The sequence below is a fragment of the Xyrauchen texanus genome, chromosome 48, assembly GCF_025860055.1.
Source record: "Xyrauchen texanus isolate HMW12.3.18 chromosome 48, RBS_HiC_50CHRs, whole genome shotgun sequence".
NCBI lineage: Eukaryota > Metazoa > Chordata > Actinopteri > Cypriniformes > Catostomidae > Xyrauchen > Xyrauchen texanus.
Genome location: NC_068323.1, coordinates 14,967,841 through 14,987,113, shown reverse-complemented (window position 1 = coordinate 14,987,113; position 19,273 = coordinate 14,967,841). Strand labels below are relative to the sequence as shown.

The 19,273-nt window shown below is 37.7% G+C and overlaps 1 protein-coding gene across 3 annotated transcripts in view; it reads left to right on the top strand.

Annotated features, from left to right (window-relative positions):
• Positions 1–312: 312 nt before the first annotated feature.
• LOC127639648 (RNA polymerase II elongation factor ELL-like) overlaps positions 313–19,273 on the top strand; it is a 56,225-nt gene continuing 37,264 nt past the window's right edge. For all 3 annotated transcript variants that reach the window (XM_052121775.1, XM_052121776.1, XM_052121774.1), the window contains exon 1: positions 313–1,265. In XM_052121775.1, coding sequence (XP_051977735.1) covers positions 1,131–1,265 — 135 coding nt within the window. In that variant the 5' untranslated portion in view covers positions 313–1,130. The remainder of the gene's footprint in view (positions 1,266–19,273) is intronic.

Genomic DNA, 19,273 nt, shown 5'->3' with positions numbered 1-19,273 from the left:
TTGTACATTCAGTGACAATAAAGTAATTAATTAAACCTGTTATGAGCTGTCAGGGCTCCTCTTTAAATTTCCAATGGCAACTAGATTTGCATTTCCTGAAGGAAATATCAGTGCTTGCGTGGCTTCAGAAGAATAGTTTTCTGCGTAAATACAATTACATAGATGCAGCATAAAGAGAGATATCAACAATAAAATGTGCTGTAAACAATTTTAACAGTTCTAGAACTTCATGTAGCAGAATTGCGTTCTCAAATTTGCTGCCAATGTATTTGTTTATTTTCACATTTTACAGAGACAGGTGTGACAGTTTATTGCATTGATATATTTCAGGGGGATGTTCATTTAATAAAAAAGAATCGCTTACAGCACCTCTAAATATGTGTTAGAAGGACAAGATCAAACAAATTCAGTATGCAAATATGTGTAAGAAAGAAGCCACTTGGAATTCACGTGTGCATAAATTACGCAAATTATCATCATCGTTGTCAGTTAGCCGAGTTTGGGAGATTTTCATACGTCATTCTTACATTTATTAAAAAGTATCAAGTTTACAAAACAGGTGCGCAGGGTTAGAGAACAACACCTAATCAAACATTTTAGGAATTGACAGTATGTGTTGCTCACTGCCATATGTGTACTTTCTAATGAAATACAACGTCATGAAATCTCATTCCTTTCGTTGAAGTGAGTCTTAAGGGGCATTCCCTATTCTTGTGGTATTTCCAGACATTTACGTTTTTCTGACGCAGCAATGTGAGCGAGTAGCGTTCAATCCACAATCGCTCCACACCCGCCCCTACAACGAATTTTCTGTCCAGAAAACACACCCTGATTAATGATGAGATATTTATATTTACTTTATCATCTTTAAAATATATATTCAGTGTAAAAAATAAAAACAAACGACACAAAAATACATTTCCTATAACGCCATTCATCGGTATCATTTCTCTCATTATTACCCAGAGGCCACGCCCCCTCCCGCCTGTACGTAATTCACGCCTCATGAATAATCAAAGTGTTCTCTCTCTCTCTCTCTCTCTCTCTCTCTCTCTCTCTCTCTCTCTCTCTCGAGCTGCTTGTTGCGTTCACGGCAGAGGCGCGTGAGTGTGGTGGGAAATGCAAGCAAGATGGCGGCGTTGAAGGAGGAGCAGTGCTACGGACTGTCCTGTGGAAGAGTGAGCAATGGCAGCAACATCTCCGTCTATCACGTCAAGCTGACTGACAGCGCGCTGCGAGCGTTCGAGGACTACCAGAGCAGCAAGGTAAGACGCGCGTCGAGCCCAACGCGAGGCGGTTGTAAACAGTGCTAACGGGCTAACTGTGCATAGGCGACAGTTATTTCCCTGCATGACCGCGAGCAAATCACCCACTCAGCTGAATAAATTCCCCTCAAAACGAGCAGGAACTTTGTTGTAGCGAACCAGTCCCAGCATGTGCTGCTGTTGTCTTCCTTATGAAGCACTCCGACACTGATGAATCCTTTAATGAAAGCCAACAGCAGTTAAAACAGACTAACTTGTGTTATGTTTGTGTTTGGTGGCATGTTAATGTTGGTCTGTGTGAGGTAGTCTAGTTTGTGTGAAAGTTGCTGGGCTCCCACGGTCATTTCCAGGTCAAACCTGAAAATATCAGGGAAATTTTACAATTTAAAAAAAGTCCAGGCCATGAGTCATGGAACTCAATTAAGTCTTAAAAAGTCAAGGGAATTGATAAAGTATATACATTACCTAGTTGTTTTGCTCTTTAAAGTATTGCTGTTCTAGAAAGGCTGTAATAGTGCATCTAGTGTGTTCATCACGTGACGCGGATATAAACTAGTGATGGGTCCTTGATGAACGATTTGTTCATTCTGAATGAATCTTTTATGTGACTCAGAAGAACGAGTAGTCTTAGGGAGTGATTCGTTAATTTTTGTGTTGGCCGCGCATGCCCATTGCGCAACCTCAATTAGTTTGTTATGTGAAAACAGGGTAGGCACTGTACCGGAAACAGAAATTATTAGTCCCTTTTTACTCTTTTGGTCTGAGTCGTTTGTTCTTTTATCATGTGACAGCCATATACACTCTGCATTGCTCACACAGGAAACAGAAATGATTAGTTCACCTCTCGAGTCATCTGGTCCGATTCGTTCTTTTGTTGAACGAACGAATCAGACCAGATGACTCGAGAGGTGAACTAATCATTTTTTGCTGAGTTGGTTAGTTAAGGTTTAAAATGGACTTCACGGCTAAGTGTTAGTTCACCCAAAAATTAAAATTCTCATAATTTACTTGCCCTCAAGCCATCACAGATGTGTATGACTTTATTTCTTCTGCAGAACACAAATGAATATTTTTAGAAGAATTTCTCAGCTCTGTAGGTCCACACAATGCAAGTGAATGGGTGCCAAAATTGACAAAAATCACAAAGGCAGCATAAAAGTAATCTATAAGACTCCAGTGGTTAAATCCATATGTTAAGTAATATAATAGTTGTGGGTGAGAAACAGATCTATATGAAGTACATTTTAGCTTCCTGCCCAGTAGGGGGGCGTATACATGAACAATGTGATTTACCAAAAACACAAGAAGAATGTGAAAGGTGGATCATTTATAGTAATTTGATCTGTATCTCACACCTATCATATCACTTCTTGAGACATTGATTTAACCACTGGAGTCTTATGATTACTTTTATGGTGACTTGTGTGATTTTCGGAGCTTCAAAATTTCGACACCCATTAACTTACATTGTGTGGACCAAAAGTATTGAGAAATTCTTATCAAAAAAATTCATTTGTGTTCTGCTGAAGAAAGAGGGAATGTAAATGATGAGAGAATTTAATTTTTTTGGTGAACTATCCCTTTAACGTTAGCTGAAGAGGATTGGATTTGATATGAAAGGATTTGGCTCTATACCTATGAGCAAAACTAATTGTTACTCTTTTAAACAAGTTACTAATTCATGATCACTTGTTTTAGATGACTTAACCAGTGGGCGTTGGACAGAAAACAGCCAATGCTGGTTTCCGCATAGCAAAGTAGTGAATCCATGAGATTATAACTTGTGTTAATGCATTTGGAATCTTTCAGTGAACAGTGAACCGTGGGGTGATGCAAAGCATTCAACTCACATTGAGAAGGTGCTGTCTTCACTGAAGTTTGGCTAGTGCTACATTCTCCATTATTTACATTTGTTTTGTCAGACAAGCAACGAAGCTAGGTAAAGCCGCCTTCCACAACATACGACAAGCCATGAGCGCTGACTGCATTATGTGTCCAACATTCCTCACTATGTTTTGACGGTTGAGAAAGTGCATCATACAGGTACACACAGTAAACTTGTTGTTGCATTTTCAGTGTAAGCATTCTGCTTGCACTACAAAATGGTGTAGATTAGTGCAGAAGTGTGCTGTTTGGGATGCACCTAATTATTAGTTTATTTTGGGTTTACACATTTGGATTAAAGCATTGCAGTCTGTTCCAGACACAACAGGTTGGTCAGGTAGATTATATTTGTCAGTAACATGCATTGATTGGTCTGTTTTTCAGATAAAAATGGAGACTTGTGGAACATGGTTAATATTTGGAATATTAAAGCAAATGCAACTTGATACAAGACACAATAAAGGCCAAGTCTATCCTCATGCAAACAAGAATGAGAGTTGAGTCACCCTTGTGATGATGTCAGTACATTGGATGATTATCATAAGAATCAAAATTACAGCTTTCGGTTAGCACTTAACACTCAGGCTGGTAGTAACAATTGGATAAACGTTTGATATCAGCCGATCTGAGACTGGCTTATGCGTTGCACTCTTATGGAATATTCCTTGATGTGAAATGTGAAACTGAAGTTGACTCGCTGCATGTGTCACTGTGAGGGAGGATGAAGCTTTGGTTGGGAACTTGAGAGTATTTTTAGCTTTCAAGTGCACACATGGTGAACCAGTAAGTTTGAAGCAAGCTCATCTTTGTTTAGTAGTAGTTTAGTTTGCACAGTTGAATTTGCATTTTAATTGCTTAAAGATTTCTTTTCTTTTTGTCATTTAGTTTGACACCTAATTCTTCTGAAGAACTTGATGTCTTGGTCTATCCCAACAATGAGGAAATGGTTTAAAACCATTTAAAGGTGTATTTGGTATCTCCTTTTTTCTTCTTCAGCTAGAAGCCCTATTGTGCTTTTTGGGATTTTACCTTTACTGTGTAATGTAGTTGTTGTGCATATAAGTGTATATTGTGTATAAGTTAAAAAGCACAAAGTCCGTGCAAAATGGAGTTATACTCTCCCACATACAACACTGCTCAAGAACTACAAGAAACGGCTGGATTGTAGTCCAGTCATTTCTTCTGTAATGAAGTCTCTATGCCAACAGCGCGCAATGCAATATTTGCGACAAGATAATTGCTGCTAAGACCGCCAACACGAAAAGTCTGATGAAGCACTTGACAGTGCTCGGAATAAACTTAAGAGCAGAAAGTTGCTCCGTCTTCGACTGCAAGAAGACGTAGCCGATGCAGTCATCCTCTCGGCGTCATCCTCCCACAGAGCTTCCTTCAACATGCCCACCACACGAGTCCTCCTCCAAAACTACTGATTAATGCAGCCCCGCTATGACTGGGACTCCGACAGGTAGGTTAACGTTTAGCAAACAAACCGACAAATAAAATCAGCCAACTTGTAGTGGTACATGTTTGTGTACTTGATAAATTAATGTTTCTGTGCACGGTGACGTTACGAAGGTCCCAGTTTATAGGACTTACGTATCGTTAGATATTTTTTTTATGCATGGCTATTGATAGCTAGCTAAATCGATGCTAAAAATGCTTTAATGTTGACAGTAACTGATCAAGTTTAACTCACATTAAACTAGTTATCTTGTTAAACCGTACTTATCTTAGGGTTGGCTAAATGGATTAATAATAAAAAGAAGGAAGGTTATTACTTAAGCGTAAGAAATATGATATAGCGTTTCTTCAAGAAATGCATCTTTCTCTGCAGGAAGCTGAAAAATTTGGAAAGAGATGTGATGGCTGGATTAAGAGCAGGGGAGTCATTACGCTGACATGTAAACATCTACAATTAAAATGTCTCAATCAGAGTGAAGATAAATTAGGAAGAGTCATTGTTTTAATTGAAATTCAGGGACAAAATCTGATTTTGGCTAATATTTACACACCTAACGCTGATGATCAGGGCTTTTTTATAGATCTTGTAGGGATGTTGCAACCCCCTGGCACCCCTCATGATATAATATTAAGATTTTAATCATTTGATGAACTCCGTCCTTGATCATAGTGAAGCAAAAGCATGCATGCCCTGTAGAGCAACATTGATGCTTCACAGGATGTGTAAAAATGTTTGTCTTGCAGATATTTGGAGACTTTTGAACCCATCTGGTAGGAACTATACATTTTTCAGTACATAAGATTTACTCTGTAGATTTTTGTTTTTATATCCAAATCCCTCATTTAATCTGTTGTTGATTGTTCAATTGGAAACATTTTAGTCTCCGATCACACCCTGGTGAGTTTAGAGGCAAAATATGGAGAAAAGGAAATCATATAGTTGGCACTTTAATGTATCCCTTTTGCAAAATCCTGAATTCCAACAAATTTTAAAGGCCGAATTCTGTGTCCTATATGGAGACCAACTGGTCCTCAGTATCCTCTGTGGGCATGGCTTGGGATGCACTTAAGGCGTTTCTTAGGGGCCGGATCATACAGTATGCCACATTTATCGAAAAGTCCAAAGCACAAGAACTCATGGAATAAGAAGGGAATATTAAAAGTGGCAAGGCATAGCTGAAGTGGCGAATGTTGTTTAATGCCTCAGAGAATTGACCCAATTGAAATACAGATATAATACTGTTTTGGCTATTCAGGGCAATACTTTGAGTTGGGGGACAATGCAGGAAAACATATGGCTATATATATATATATATATATATATATATATATATATATATATATATATATTATTTTTTTTAACCACTCCCTCAGTGAAATCTGCTGGTGGTGAAATATTTATCTCGGCCACAGGTATTAAATAACAGTGTTACGAAAAGTGCCATAATACAAAGTTTCACTATCATCAGAATAGTATCCAAAACAGATTTAATGCAACAAGAAATGTAAATATATATTTTTTTTAGTGACTGGTTAAGTGCTTTTGGAAAAGATGTGTTTTTAGATCTATGCCTTGGTCTCCACAGTATTATTAATTTCTTTTCTAAAGCTGCTTTCACATTGCCAGCTACTTTGTCACTGCATGTCGCCAGTGGCTGGCAGTTAGGTTGCTAGTGGTGTGTATGGAGAGTCTAAACAGCACTGTTTCTTTACAATTAATATTATTATTAAAATATTAGGACCTCGTGAGCTCTACCATCTTCTCTCATATTGGCTGTCGCTCCCCAAAGTCACTCTTCATTTGCATAAAGTAAAAATTTCTCAACTTTGTCGCATTGCTGGACATGCCCGCCAATGGTCACCATCGCTCGTGATGCCGGAAGTCACCAGAAAATGAATGAGATGAGGTTGTTTTGTCGCTGGCAGTGTGAACGCATCTTAAGTTCTCAGAATACAGAGTTAATTGGTCTAAATCCAAAGCTTTGTCTCTGATAGCGTACTGCCTTTAACAACTTTTCAGCCGGTACCTTCCAGTAGCCTGAACAGGCCATTAAGTATTTGGGTATTTTATTCACAGCCAATTTAATTAGTTAATTTTGACCACTTAAAAAAAGGTTTTCAAGTGATATGGGCTTCATTACATTTATCTATGATTGGTTAGGTTAATGTTAATAAAATTAATTGTATTCCAAAATTCAACTACCTGCTACAGTCTCTCCCTAGGGTGTTCTTAGTTGTTGGCTAGGCTTTGCTTGGTGGTTGCTCACAGAAATTGAGGAAGTGTGAAAAAAAGAAGAGAAACTTTTTGCAGCTATCAGCACTGATTTTATAGGTACAGATATGTTGTTAACTTCAATATATCTGTGGACCGCTACACGACGCGCAAAGACGCAGACTTTCCGCACGTAATGTGCTGATAATGAAATTTGTCTTACAGTGGCACACAGAAAGCCGAAGTATACTTTGGCCTGAAGTCAATGGGATTTAGAATTTTTTTTCACCATGTTTTAAAAAAAAAAATATTATTTAGATATCATCCAAATCCTTACAGAAATGTAAAAGTAAGGTTTGTTCAAATACCTAACCATATCAGCAATAAATAATAAATGGAAGACTGTCAGAAGTGTGACCATGAGCCACATACTGTAGAGTCAGCACAGGGCTACCTGCTCTGTGATTAGGCCACTGTAATCAGTAGTGTCATGGACTATAATCTAGCAATATAGTTCTAGAGTGCTAGTGAATGGTGGTTTTAACTCAAACATACTGTGATCTGAAAACTTTTGCTCAGTTTGTAAAAATACTGAAAAAATGTGACCGTTCTTGTCTTTCTCTTCAGCCCGTGTCATCCAGATTGCATCACTTCTACACTTAGCTAAATTTCCTGGAAGATAAAGTAACCCAGATACTTTCGCTGAGTCATCTGTCGATTTGCTTTTTCAGGCTGAACTGGGCTTTACTTCTGCACAGTTCTTGATGCTGGATAGAGAGAAAAAGTATGTTCACAATTACTTTGCACTGGGAAAAATATGGGTCAGCCATATTAATGGGCAAGCCCAGGTCTTTGTATGTCAGTAAGCAAATACTTTTTGGCTCCATGGTTTGTTGCATAAAAGAAATGGTTCACCCAAAAGTGAAAATTCTATAATTTTTCTCTTACCCTGATGCCATCTAAGATGTTTATGACTGTCTGTTTTCAGCAGAACACTAATGCAGATTTTTAGAAGATAGAGCTCTGTCAGGTCCTTTTAAAAGGCCACCAGCACATTGACAGTCCAAAAGTCATATTTAAGCAGAATAAAAGTAATCCACATGACTACAGACGATCCAGGAATGTCTTCCGAAGCGAATCGATCAGTTTATTCAATATTATTTTGATAATTAAAATGCTTTTAACTTTTAAGTCATCCCTTCTGTCCAGGGCTGATTCTGTTTGAAATGGCCGAACTCTCACCTGACGTTCGTTCTTCTGTTGGTAAATAAGCGCAGCTTCTGAATTCTCTGCTTTCTCGCATCTGGCGACAGCTACGTGATGCATCAACTGCTGTCAGGAAGCACTTTTTAAAAGTCAATAGCATTTTAAATATCAATTAATTTTTTACATAAACTTATTGATTTGCTTCAGAAGACATTCAACCTGAGATCCTGAGTTCAAACCCTGAGTTCTTTTTGGGTGATTCATTTAAAAGCCACTCTTCCAAAGAATAAATTCTTGCCACAGTCAATTTTTAGTTTTTTTGGGTGCATTTGCAGCCATTTCAGTCGCTGTCTGGAGCCCTGTTCACAACATCCAACGTGGTCTCATGACAAGTCAAGCTGGCTTGTACAAAAAGTACAAATTTTGCTCTCATTTAGATGAACAATGTTATGCTTTTTCCTGAGTAACACTTAGCATCTAGCAAGTAACAGATTTGTAACAAAATACGGTAGGAAAGGTGTGGGAAGTGTTTTCTTTGCCCCTTTAAATATTGATTAGTCTTTTTATTTTGCTAACATAACTGTGCATGATTATGTAATTCTGCATTTAGCCCTGTATTTATATATTTTTTTATTTTCATGCTTTTTGTGACCTTAGCAGAACAGACCTGTAACCCATTTTTGGGCCACCAGTTGAAGACCATCGTGACGCCATTGTAATGGGCAAAAGTTAAGACAAGTCTTCAGTATATGTACATTTTGAACAACAATGGCCTCATTTACAAGGCTTTTTTGCTGACAATTTGGAGATTAAAAAAAAAAAAAATCTATACATTTTATTATCACATTTAAACTGGTTTAAATGACAAACTGGATTGTTAAGGGCAGTGGGAGAATCATAATAGTTTAAATTTGCTATCAAAAGGAAGTTTAAGCCCTGCATAGAGCCTTAAAGCTGCGTACACACTGCCAGCGACATCGCGCGTGACCGACTCCATCCCATTCATTTTCAACGCGAGCACAGCGACTTCCGGCGACGAGCTGTCGCGACCGTTGGCGACTAGATGTGGGCATGTACAGCGATGCGACAAAGTTGAGACAAGTTCAACTTTATTCAGATGAAGAGCGACTAACGGAAGCGACAGCCAATAGGAGAGAAGACTGGAGAGCTCACATGATCCTTCTCTCTCTCAGCTCCTGCAGTAACGGAAAGATGGATGAAAGGCTAATTCTTGCTGTTAGCAATTTTCCAGCACTCTATGATATGGATATGGTATATCCAGCCGCAGCTCTTGCACCAGCCGTTGGTTCTCGCCGTGCTGACTCCAAGATTTAATGGTTTTGTGGACCCAGACATACCGGCATTTGCGTTTTCGCCGCAGATAAACAGCCGCTCTGGCAAAGAGCATGCATTGTTTCTCATTCATCTTTGATATAAAGCATTTTATGTACCGATTCCATTTATATTTTGTCTTTTCCCTCCAAATGTTTGCTTTTAGCGCCGAGAAAAGCGATTTGCTGTCGAGCAATGGAATGACATCCGTGAATGTCATTTATAAACGTTACTAGGCAACCAGTAGTGGGAACGCCCACTAGCGACTTCACCGCCAGCCACTGGCGACCTGCAGCGACAAAGTCGCTGGCAGTGTGTACGCAGCGTGTCAATAGGTCATGAAATTAAGTGATTCTTGGATCACGGTCTAGCCATGTGAATTTCCACATTACATTAATTTGAGCCTCCAGTCCTCTGGAGAATAGCATGTACAGATAGCTGTGATCAGCAGTCCTCTGAAATGGACGTTAAAGGATATTATGTACTTGGAGAGGTTTATCTGCTCTTTCTTCATGGACATGGTGTGTGTCAGTGTTTGGTGTCTGATGTTATTTATCAAGGCAGTGACATGAATGCAATCAAAAGAGGAAGCGCGAACAGTGGCGTCTTTTTTAATCTTGCTCTTAGTTTGCACTTTTTTTTGCAGTTCAATAGAGGTTTACAATCGATTTGTTGCAGCTCAAGTTCTATGTGAGAGGTACCGGCCAGGTGCTAAAAGGTGCCAGGCCAAGTTGTGAGTTTACATTGTGTTCCTTAATGTTGTCACCCTATTTGAGATCGATCTTGTTTGTAGAAAAAAACAACTACACACCAAAACACATGCTTCCACACAAACAGATGAAAACATAAGTCATAGGGACGGTAATAGTGTTTTAAAATTGTTTAATCAGAGTATTTTGCCTTTCCAGTGTATTTTATGCATCCAGATTAAATATTCTATCCCATCATAACATTATGTGTTCTAACAAACTCTTGCATGCTGTCAAACACATCGCATGCCCACAAAATTGTTTCATCACACTCCTAGTAAAAACATTCAGTCAGTCAACCAGATAATTAGTGCAGCAGAGCAAAGAGGGTTGTGAATAACAGAAATATGCACAGATTGACAGTCTGAATGAACATGAATGAATGAATAGAAAACAACAGACAAATTGTTTTACTCCCTTACTAAAAACAGTTTATTTGTATTCAGCATAGAGTTACATATGTTATTAATGGATGTGGCTTATTTGTTGTGAGAAATACAACAAAAAAAACTGTTACACAGGATTACTTGAAGCAAATGCTCCAAAAGGAGGCCAAACACTGATTCAATGTGTAGATCTTAAAGTAATCTTCATGGAGCTCGTTTTAACATATTGAGCATCCAATGGGAAGTCGGGCAGCTGATTCCGTGTCCTAATGCCTGTATTTGCAACCTCTGTCAGTGCAACTTATGCACATATGTGACCTAAGGCCCCTGCACAGTTCATAAGAAATCAAAGTGTGAATGAAAATCTGGCCAAAACAAAGGTGTTTGAGTTCATTTCTATGGTTCATAAACTGTTCGCCACGGCAAACATTCAGAAAAGCTTTGTACTTTCTGCTAAACAACTTGGTGCCATCAATCTATGTCATCAGTTGGCACTCCACCTATTTTGAGACAGACTGCTAATTCCAGTTTCATTGTTCAGTCAGTTAAGATAAGTATGCAGAGTTATTATTGAACTGGTGCAAATTTACTTAAATCGGTATGTTTTCCAAGACCATGTCATGTCAATTTTTTATAATTAGTCTACAAAAGTCTACTTCAATACTCTTAAGTGCCATTCACTCTGATGTGTAATATGTTGCTTTACTCATGCCGTCTGCAGCGAAAGCCATTCACACATCTGCCCAAAGATATGCCTCTTTTCATCATTATTTTGTCTGTATTCTACCCATTAACACTCATCTTAACAGAACTATTATTATTATCGTAAATGACAATAAAATAGTTTAACCGGCACATGTTATGACTGGTGTGATATACAGTGCATTCATAATTATTCAGACCCCATCATTTTTTCACATTTTATGTTGTAATTTCTTAGCACATCAATGTACAGTGTATACCCAATAATGACAAGACAAAAACCATATTTTTGATAAGTTTTTTCTTTTTAATAAATTTGCAATCACATTGATATTAGTATTCAAACCCTTTATCACACTTGAAATTTAGCTCAGGTGCATCCCATTTCTCTGGGTCATCTTTGAGAAGTTTCTACACTTCTACGCCACCTGTGGCAAATTCAATTGATTGGACATGATTTGGAAAAGCACACACCGGTCTATATAAGGTCTCTCAGCTGAAAATGCATATCAGAGCAAAAACCAAGCCATAAGGTCAAATGAACTGCCTGCATAACTAATTGTTTGTTAGTTTTATAATTTAAGGCTGGACTAGAGGCTGCTAGTAAAGACACTGGTTATGGCACTGAAAGAGTGAAACCTCAGCCCTCAGTTGCTCATGTTGACACTGAGACTGCAGTAGATTTACTAGATTGTGGCTGGATTCACGTGGAGGTCTACCACTGTGTCATGGATATTTAAGGAATGCTGATTCAACATTTTTCAGTACTGGTACTAGGCCTGCTAAACCAGAATTGGTGCCAAATATGACTCTGAAATGTCAGGCTGCCACAGGACTGTGGCATGTGTTGGTGTTTACCAACCGAAGCGCTTAGAGTTGTTTTTTGGGGGGTTTGTTTATCTTTGGTGTTATACTGGCTGTCTATCTAATAGACAGTCAATAGACATCAAATATCTATTGTTTTATAAACTTGCTTCATTTAGACATTTAGCTATTAGTTTGTATCTGTGGAGTTGAATTTGTCTGAATTTGTGCTGCACGATTAATCATATCGCAATCGCGATGTCAGCCTGTTTGATTTATATGACGGCAAATGCTGCGATTTTATTAAATAAGTTCATGCGATGTGTGGACGTGACAGCCCATTCTCTCTGTGAGAGAGAGAGAGAGAGAGAAATAAAAATAAAAATGACCAGTCAGTCTCAGTTTAGGGAGTGGCAAGTGTGGTCATGCCATGTGAGTTTCCGGTATTCAGCGTGTAAATCAGGTGAAGATACACTGAACTGGTGGCCAGAAAAAATATCACCGAAACAGATCACGGCTTGGCGATATGTCTTTATTTCATCAATAATTAAAGTTAATATAATACTGGAGCGTGACCTGTAAATAAGCACAAACTCCAAAAAGTCATTCTCTGTGCGGTCAGAGCTGCTTCAACCAGTCGCGGAAGAGACCAAATCTGAGCGGGAGTCGAGACCGGGAGATTTAAAGTTCCGCCGGCTGATGCGCACTCTAACACGGGGATGCTCCTCTCTAACTCCCGCTGTCTGCAACTTGCAACGTGTAGCATCATTGATAAGATCATCATAAGATCAATCTTATGTGAAAAATAACATTAAAATTACAACAACATTAAAATGTGTGTTTGATATATATATATATATATATATATATATATATATATATATATATATATATATATATATATATTTATCTTTATCTCTAGATGGATCGATATTGCACACACAACAACAGTTTTAGTGGTTTGAGTGAACCACACTTTTATACCCAGTTTTCTTTTTAAAAGATTTTCATCCTGCTTAAATGTCCCTGTTTGTTTGGACAATCTTATGTTTGTGAAAATGTGTGTATTCTTATTTATTGTTCTGTTTTATTTAGGTGTAATATTGAGAGAATAATTTGCAGTAATGCAAAGATTTTATTTAATTTTGTAAAAATATTATTTTAATTTGAAAACACTGCATTTATAGTTGTTGTTGTTGCTAGTTTGTATGTTTGAGTTAAAAAATACACATTTCAGCATTATCAGTAATCTATTTGTGCATTTTCCTTGATAACCAAGCAAGTTGACTCATGATGCGATTTGTTTATTATATCACAATTGCATATCGCAATATTAACCTCAATAATCGCAATGACATTTTCCCCAAATCGTGCAGCCCTAGTCTGAATACTTTTTTTTTTCAGTGAAATGAGAATTTGGTCTTGTTAAGTTTAAATCCTTAATATGGTGTAATTCGCATTTTACAGATGAAGGGTAATACCATATTGGTCCCTAGGGGGTGGGTAAATATATTGTTTTCAGAATCGCAGTCTTCATTTGAACAATATCGATTATTAAATCGCAAGATCGATCGTTCACACAGTGTGAGAGGAAATCATACTCATTTGCAACCAAAATGATTATATCTGACAACTGTCTGGCAAATGTTTCAATTTCTCTGACCAGTAATTGTGTATTTTAGTGAAGTGTTCAGCAGTGAGATCCTTTCACAGCGTGTTGAGTAAAATTTGTTCCGTGTAATGTGTACTCGAGGACGAGATCCACGCAACACATTTGTCACTGAATAATGTCTTTTTAATACGCTTTGTTCTTTACAGTCAGTTGTTGATCAAAAACATTTCATTCTAATCGATCATTAATTTTATATGGAAGTAAAAGGATTGTTATAACTGAAATAAAACCCATGTGAATCTATATTGAATCAAGAGCTTGTGAATCTAATTGAATAGGGAAATCCATCGATTGAATGGTGCTCGGTATTACTGGTACTGTAGAATCACTGGTATCGTTACATATTTATTTTAGTACCGACTTGGTACCGAAGTATTGGTACTTTTGACAATGCTACTTTCTACCATGTTATGAAAAAATAAAAAGCTATAATATATCGGTCAAAACATACACTGATCAGCCACAACATGAAAACCACTGACAGGTGAAGTGAATAGCATTTATTATCTTGTTACAATGGCACCTGTCAAGCGGTGGGATATATTAGGCAGCAGGAAGGACTACCGGTGAACCGGTGACAGGGTCATGGGTGCCCAAGGCTCATTGATGCATGTGGGGAGCAAAGGTTAGCCCGTCTGGTCCGATCCCACAGCTATTGTAGCACAAATTGCTGAAACGTAATGCTGGCTGTGATAGAAATTTGTCAGAACACACAGCTTACTGCTGATGGGGCTACGTTGCCACAGACTGGTCAGAGTGCCCATGCTGACCCCTGTCCACCACCAAAAATGCCTACAATAGGCACGTAAGCATCAGAATTGGACCATGGAGCTATGGAAAAAGGTGGCCTGGTCTGATTAATAATGTTTTCTTTTAGATCATGTGGACGGCCAGTGTGATGCTCTGGGCATGGTTCTGCTGGGAAACATTGGGTCCTAGAATTCATGTGGATGTTACTTTGACACATACCAACTACCTAACGATCGTTGCAGACCACGTACACCCCTTCATGGGAACGGTATTCTCTGATGGCAGTGGCCTCTTTCAGCAGGATAATGCACCCTGCAACGCAGCAAAAATTGTTCAGGAATGGTTTGAGCCATTGAATCCGATTGAGCATCTATGGGATGTGCTTAACTAACAAGTCCGATCCATAGAGGCCCCACCTAGCAACTTGCAGAACTTAAAGGATCTGCTGCTGATGTCTTTGTGCCAGATACAACAGGACACCTACAGAGGTCTTGTGGAGTCCATGCCTTAACAGTCAGAGCTGTTTTGGCGGCACGAGGGGGACTTGCATGATATTAGGCAGGTGGTTTTAATGTTGTGGCCGATTGGTGTATACATGTAGGTAGATGAAGCATAATGTGTCAATGGACTTCAAAAAATAAATAAATGTAATGTTATATCGTACACCATTTCTTTCTTTTTTTTTTTTAATTGTCACCTTTTGCCCTAGCTTGTTAACATTAAATCCTGGTTCTGTGATGTGACCAAGGAATTTCTAAGAAGTACAGAAATTCCATGTAGTATCTTAATGTCATAAAATCTGCATGCATGATAATAAATTCTTGTCTACCCATGTATATATCATATTGGGGGTGGGCAAGATGGCCAAAATCTTATATCAAGATATCAGTAACTTTATATCAAAGTAACTATATATCACAATACAGTTAAACAAAATAAATGCTTTATAAATGAAAACTACTTCCTCTTATATAAATTTCTCTTTATTTGGAACTTGATAAACAGAGTAAAAAAAGAAAATAAAACTGTAGGTGGTATTCAAAAAGTGGTAATCAACCTGACCACAATGTTAAATTTCACATTTCAGTCTGATGTTGTTGACCTAGTATTATTATAATAAAACACTTCATTAGGGTCTTAATGGTTTAAGTTATCTCTGTAAACAATATTTGAATATCTGAAAGCAAAGCCGGTTTGTTTTCCAAAATCATTCAAAATGAATTTTTTTAAGAGTGATGTCTCTCTCTCCACGTGGAATGTGAGTGGGTTGGGGCACCCCATAAATAGAAGGAACATAAGAAATGTGATAGTGATTCTTCAAGAAACTCCTCTTTCCCCACAGGAAGCTGAAACATTTGGGAAGATAAGGGGTGGACATGCTTTCTTTAGTGCTGGCTCAGGTAAGAGCAGCACTAAAGAAATCATTATACTGATAAGGAAGCATCTACAATTCAAATGAAGAAGCATCTCCAATTCATATGTTCTCAAACAGATTAAAGATAAATTGGGAAGAGTCATTATTGTTTTGCAGAAATTCAGGGGCAAAGTTTGATTTTGGCTAGTATTTACGCACCTAACACTGATTAGGGCTTTTTTTTTTGTGGGTGTTGCAAGCCGCTGGCACCCCTCATAGGACTAATACAATTAATCTAAAAACTGATTACAATTACAGCGGCCACGATTATGTAATTAAGTCTGCTCCTGTTGCGTCAATGGTTTCTATTTACAACGTGTTTTTGCAGTGGTTGAGTATTCTAACCAATTACTAACATGTCCGTTGAGCAATGAAACGGCAATGGCCAATCAGAGCTGCTTGGATTAGTCCTCCATCCTATCTGTAGTGACAACTGATACTAATGCGCAAGTTTTAAACCATCTAGATGGCCAGATGCTTGATTTATGTTCTTGCTCTGTTCATGCAGCACACGAAAAGTCATACTGAAGAAGCATCTTCTGACTCTTGAAAATAAGCTGTTGAACAAGAGCTAAAAACACTTTGTAATTATTTTGGATTCATTGCATATTGCACCGCTCGCTTTGAACATGGATGTTAAATGCACTGAAAATGAGCAACACGACAAAACTAAAATGATTGCGTTCTAATCGAGGCACAGATGCGGTGTAAATAATTTATTTTGCCGATTAGACCGCTTTGTTTTAATGAGAGCATTCGTGAGAGTGTAGAACATTGTGCGGAGTGTCACTGGGCTCGCCTCAAAATGCAGATCTCAAACAGTGTAAACCTGCAGTGAGCGACAGCAGTCATTGTAATGGGTTCTAAGTGTGTTTTGGAGGTGTAGCCAACATAAAGAATATGGCATGAATAGCATATTTCTGGAATCACATTCATTATCGCGTCTGCTCTTATAAGACCCATTTGGTCGATTTAAATCGGTTGTTAATAAGTTTGAATATTGAATGTCTTATTATTTACTGTACGTGGATTAATAATTTAAGCAGTAACTTGGCAATAATTAAATATATTCTATACCATAGATATCACTTTAAAATAATTTTCATTTGCCTTACCTTAACAAACATTATTACAATATAAAATACAATATAATGCTTAAAAGATGTTTAAAAGAAACTGGACCACATCTCGTATCCACCATTTAAATCTGCTACTCAGAACCACATGGTTGCTTTGTGACATCACTGTAATTACAAATTTTAATCAACATTTAATAATCGCGATTTACAATATCAAGAGCAATGATCAACAATTAGGATTTTTGCTATAATCATGCAGCCCTAGCAGACATTGTTTGGAAAAGATCATATATTTTATTTCCAGGGCCTGGTTGCCCATATTTGAGTTCTAAATTGAAATGGGTTGATCATGTTGAACTAGTTAAAGAAAAAAGTAGATCATTTCTACTGATCATTTCATGCATTTCAAAAGTTGGGCACACCTGGAGAAGCCCATATCTGTCTGCTTGAATATACATCTTTTTATTTTATAGATCTGCTTTTGGTGTCTGTCTGGCCTGAGATATTGTTTGCACAATTGTTTTGTTGTTGTTCAATCGTAGAATACATCAAAATTTGTATGTATTAATTTAATGCAAAAATGTATGCATTTTAGCCAAACGTGACTTCACCATTTGAGTTATTAAATAATTATTCCAATTACTTTATTGATCGTTATAAAAATTGTTAGATTACTTGATTACCAAAATAATCGATAATGACAGCCGTAATGCACAGCGTGTAATGTCCATAGAATGTGTTGTTTTCAGCGTATGAGTGCATTCACACATTCACTTTGCACTGTGCAGCACATGCAGAATGTGTATTTATTTCAATCACATAATTTTGCAGATTAATAATCACACTAGGACATATCACAATTTTCATTTTTATGAGAAACAGTAGTATAAGAACACGTGCTCAAATGAGTATTGAGCATTTGAAAGCAGCCGTGTGTCGGTCAGACCGAATCGCGTCTGTGCTCTGTATTACTGGTACTGTAGAAACACTGGTATTGTTACATAATTTTTATTTTAGTATTGACTTAATACAAAAGTAAACCTGGAAGTACCATTACTTTTAACATCACTAGTTGTGGCACTCTGCCTAGATCACTTCTGATGTGTGAGCTACTGGGGTTCCAGCAGTGAGTGTTGGTCAGGACAGAAGCCACCCTCTGTCCCAAGGTTAGCTCTGTGGAACGTTCTGGGCTCGTGTCCCAGTGAATAGTGACATGTCAGCAGCTCATTCAAATGAACAGGCTGAGGGTTGCACTCTTTTTAGGGCTTAGGAGAGAGAGAGAGAGAGAGAGACTCATGTCTTTTGATGCCTTTATTTCTAAAAAATTTTTAATGACATCTGATTTAGATCATCATGTTTATTTCTTAAATGTTTTTTACATTGTACAGGAACACAATGTATAATTATCCCATTTAAGTTCAATTAGTCTGAACTGGAAATCTGTCCTCCCTTTTAAAAGCTGATAAGACTTTTTAATTTGTTTAAATGCACTTATTTTCAACCCATTGCTCTATAGCATTTCTGGTTCTTTGAATGGAAAGATGCCAGTAATTACAAGTGCTTTGGATTTGTCATACACAGCCTGGGTCTGTAGTGTACTGTCTCCATTATGTGCGCCTATCTTAGTCGCAGATGGAATCAGGATGATTTATTCATTTCCTGATGTGAGCCAGAACCTCATGCACTCAGCACAATGCTTCACTGCATTTACACAATTTGCCTAGCTAGATGAAATGATCCATGATAACATGCTACTGGAGGCTCACAATAGGATTGTGAACATTTTTGGATATTTTTATTTTATTATTTTTTATATTATATTAGAAAGCTAGAAGTCTATGAGCTTGTGCTATCTGCATGGTGAATATCCCAGAACACTGTCCATGATCTCCAACCATGGAATGTTTTTCTTTTTGGCACCGCTTTGTCCATTGTGCGTCTTATGTACTGTGTCGACTTTTTTTTTTTTTTCTTCACCGAGATGCAGGTGTGTGACGTCACACAAACATGTCAGCACTCAGAGAGATGTAAAAAGTTAGTGATAAACAATCTCTTTTGTTAAATGATATCAATCAATGAGTTAAAGTTCCTACATTACACAAAAAAAATGTTTACCAGATTTGAAATGGACAAAACACAGTAAATTAATCTCTTTTGATGATCGTGCACCTGTAGCACATATTCATAGCAGCTTTGTTTATCAGTTGGGTTGCTAGGAGACATCTTTGGTGACAGTCAAACCCCTGTTAAGCTAACGGTGGTGTTTTGGTTGTATAACGTCATTTTCCGAGCATCTGGCAATGGAATTCCTTTATGGTCCGAGATCAGAGAATTCAATTTCTCACATAAATATCCCA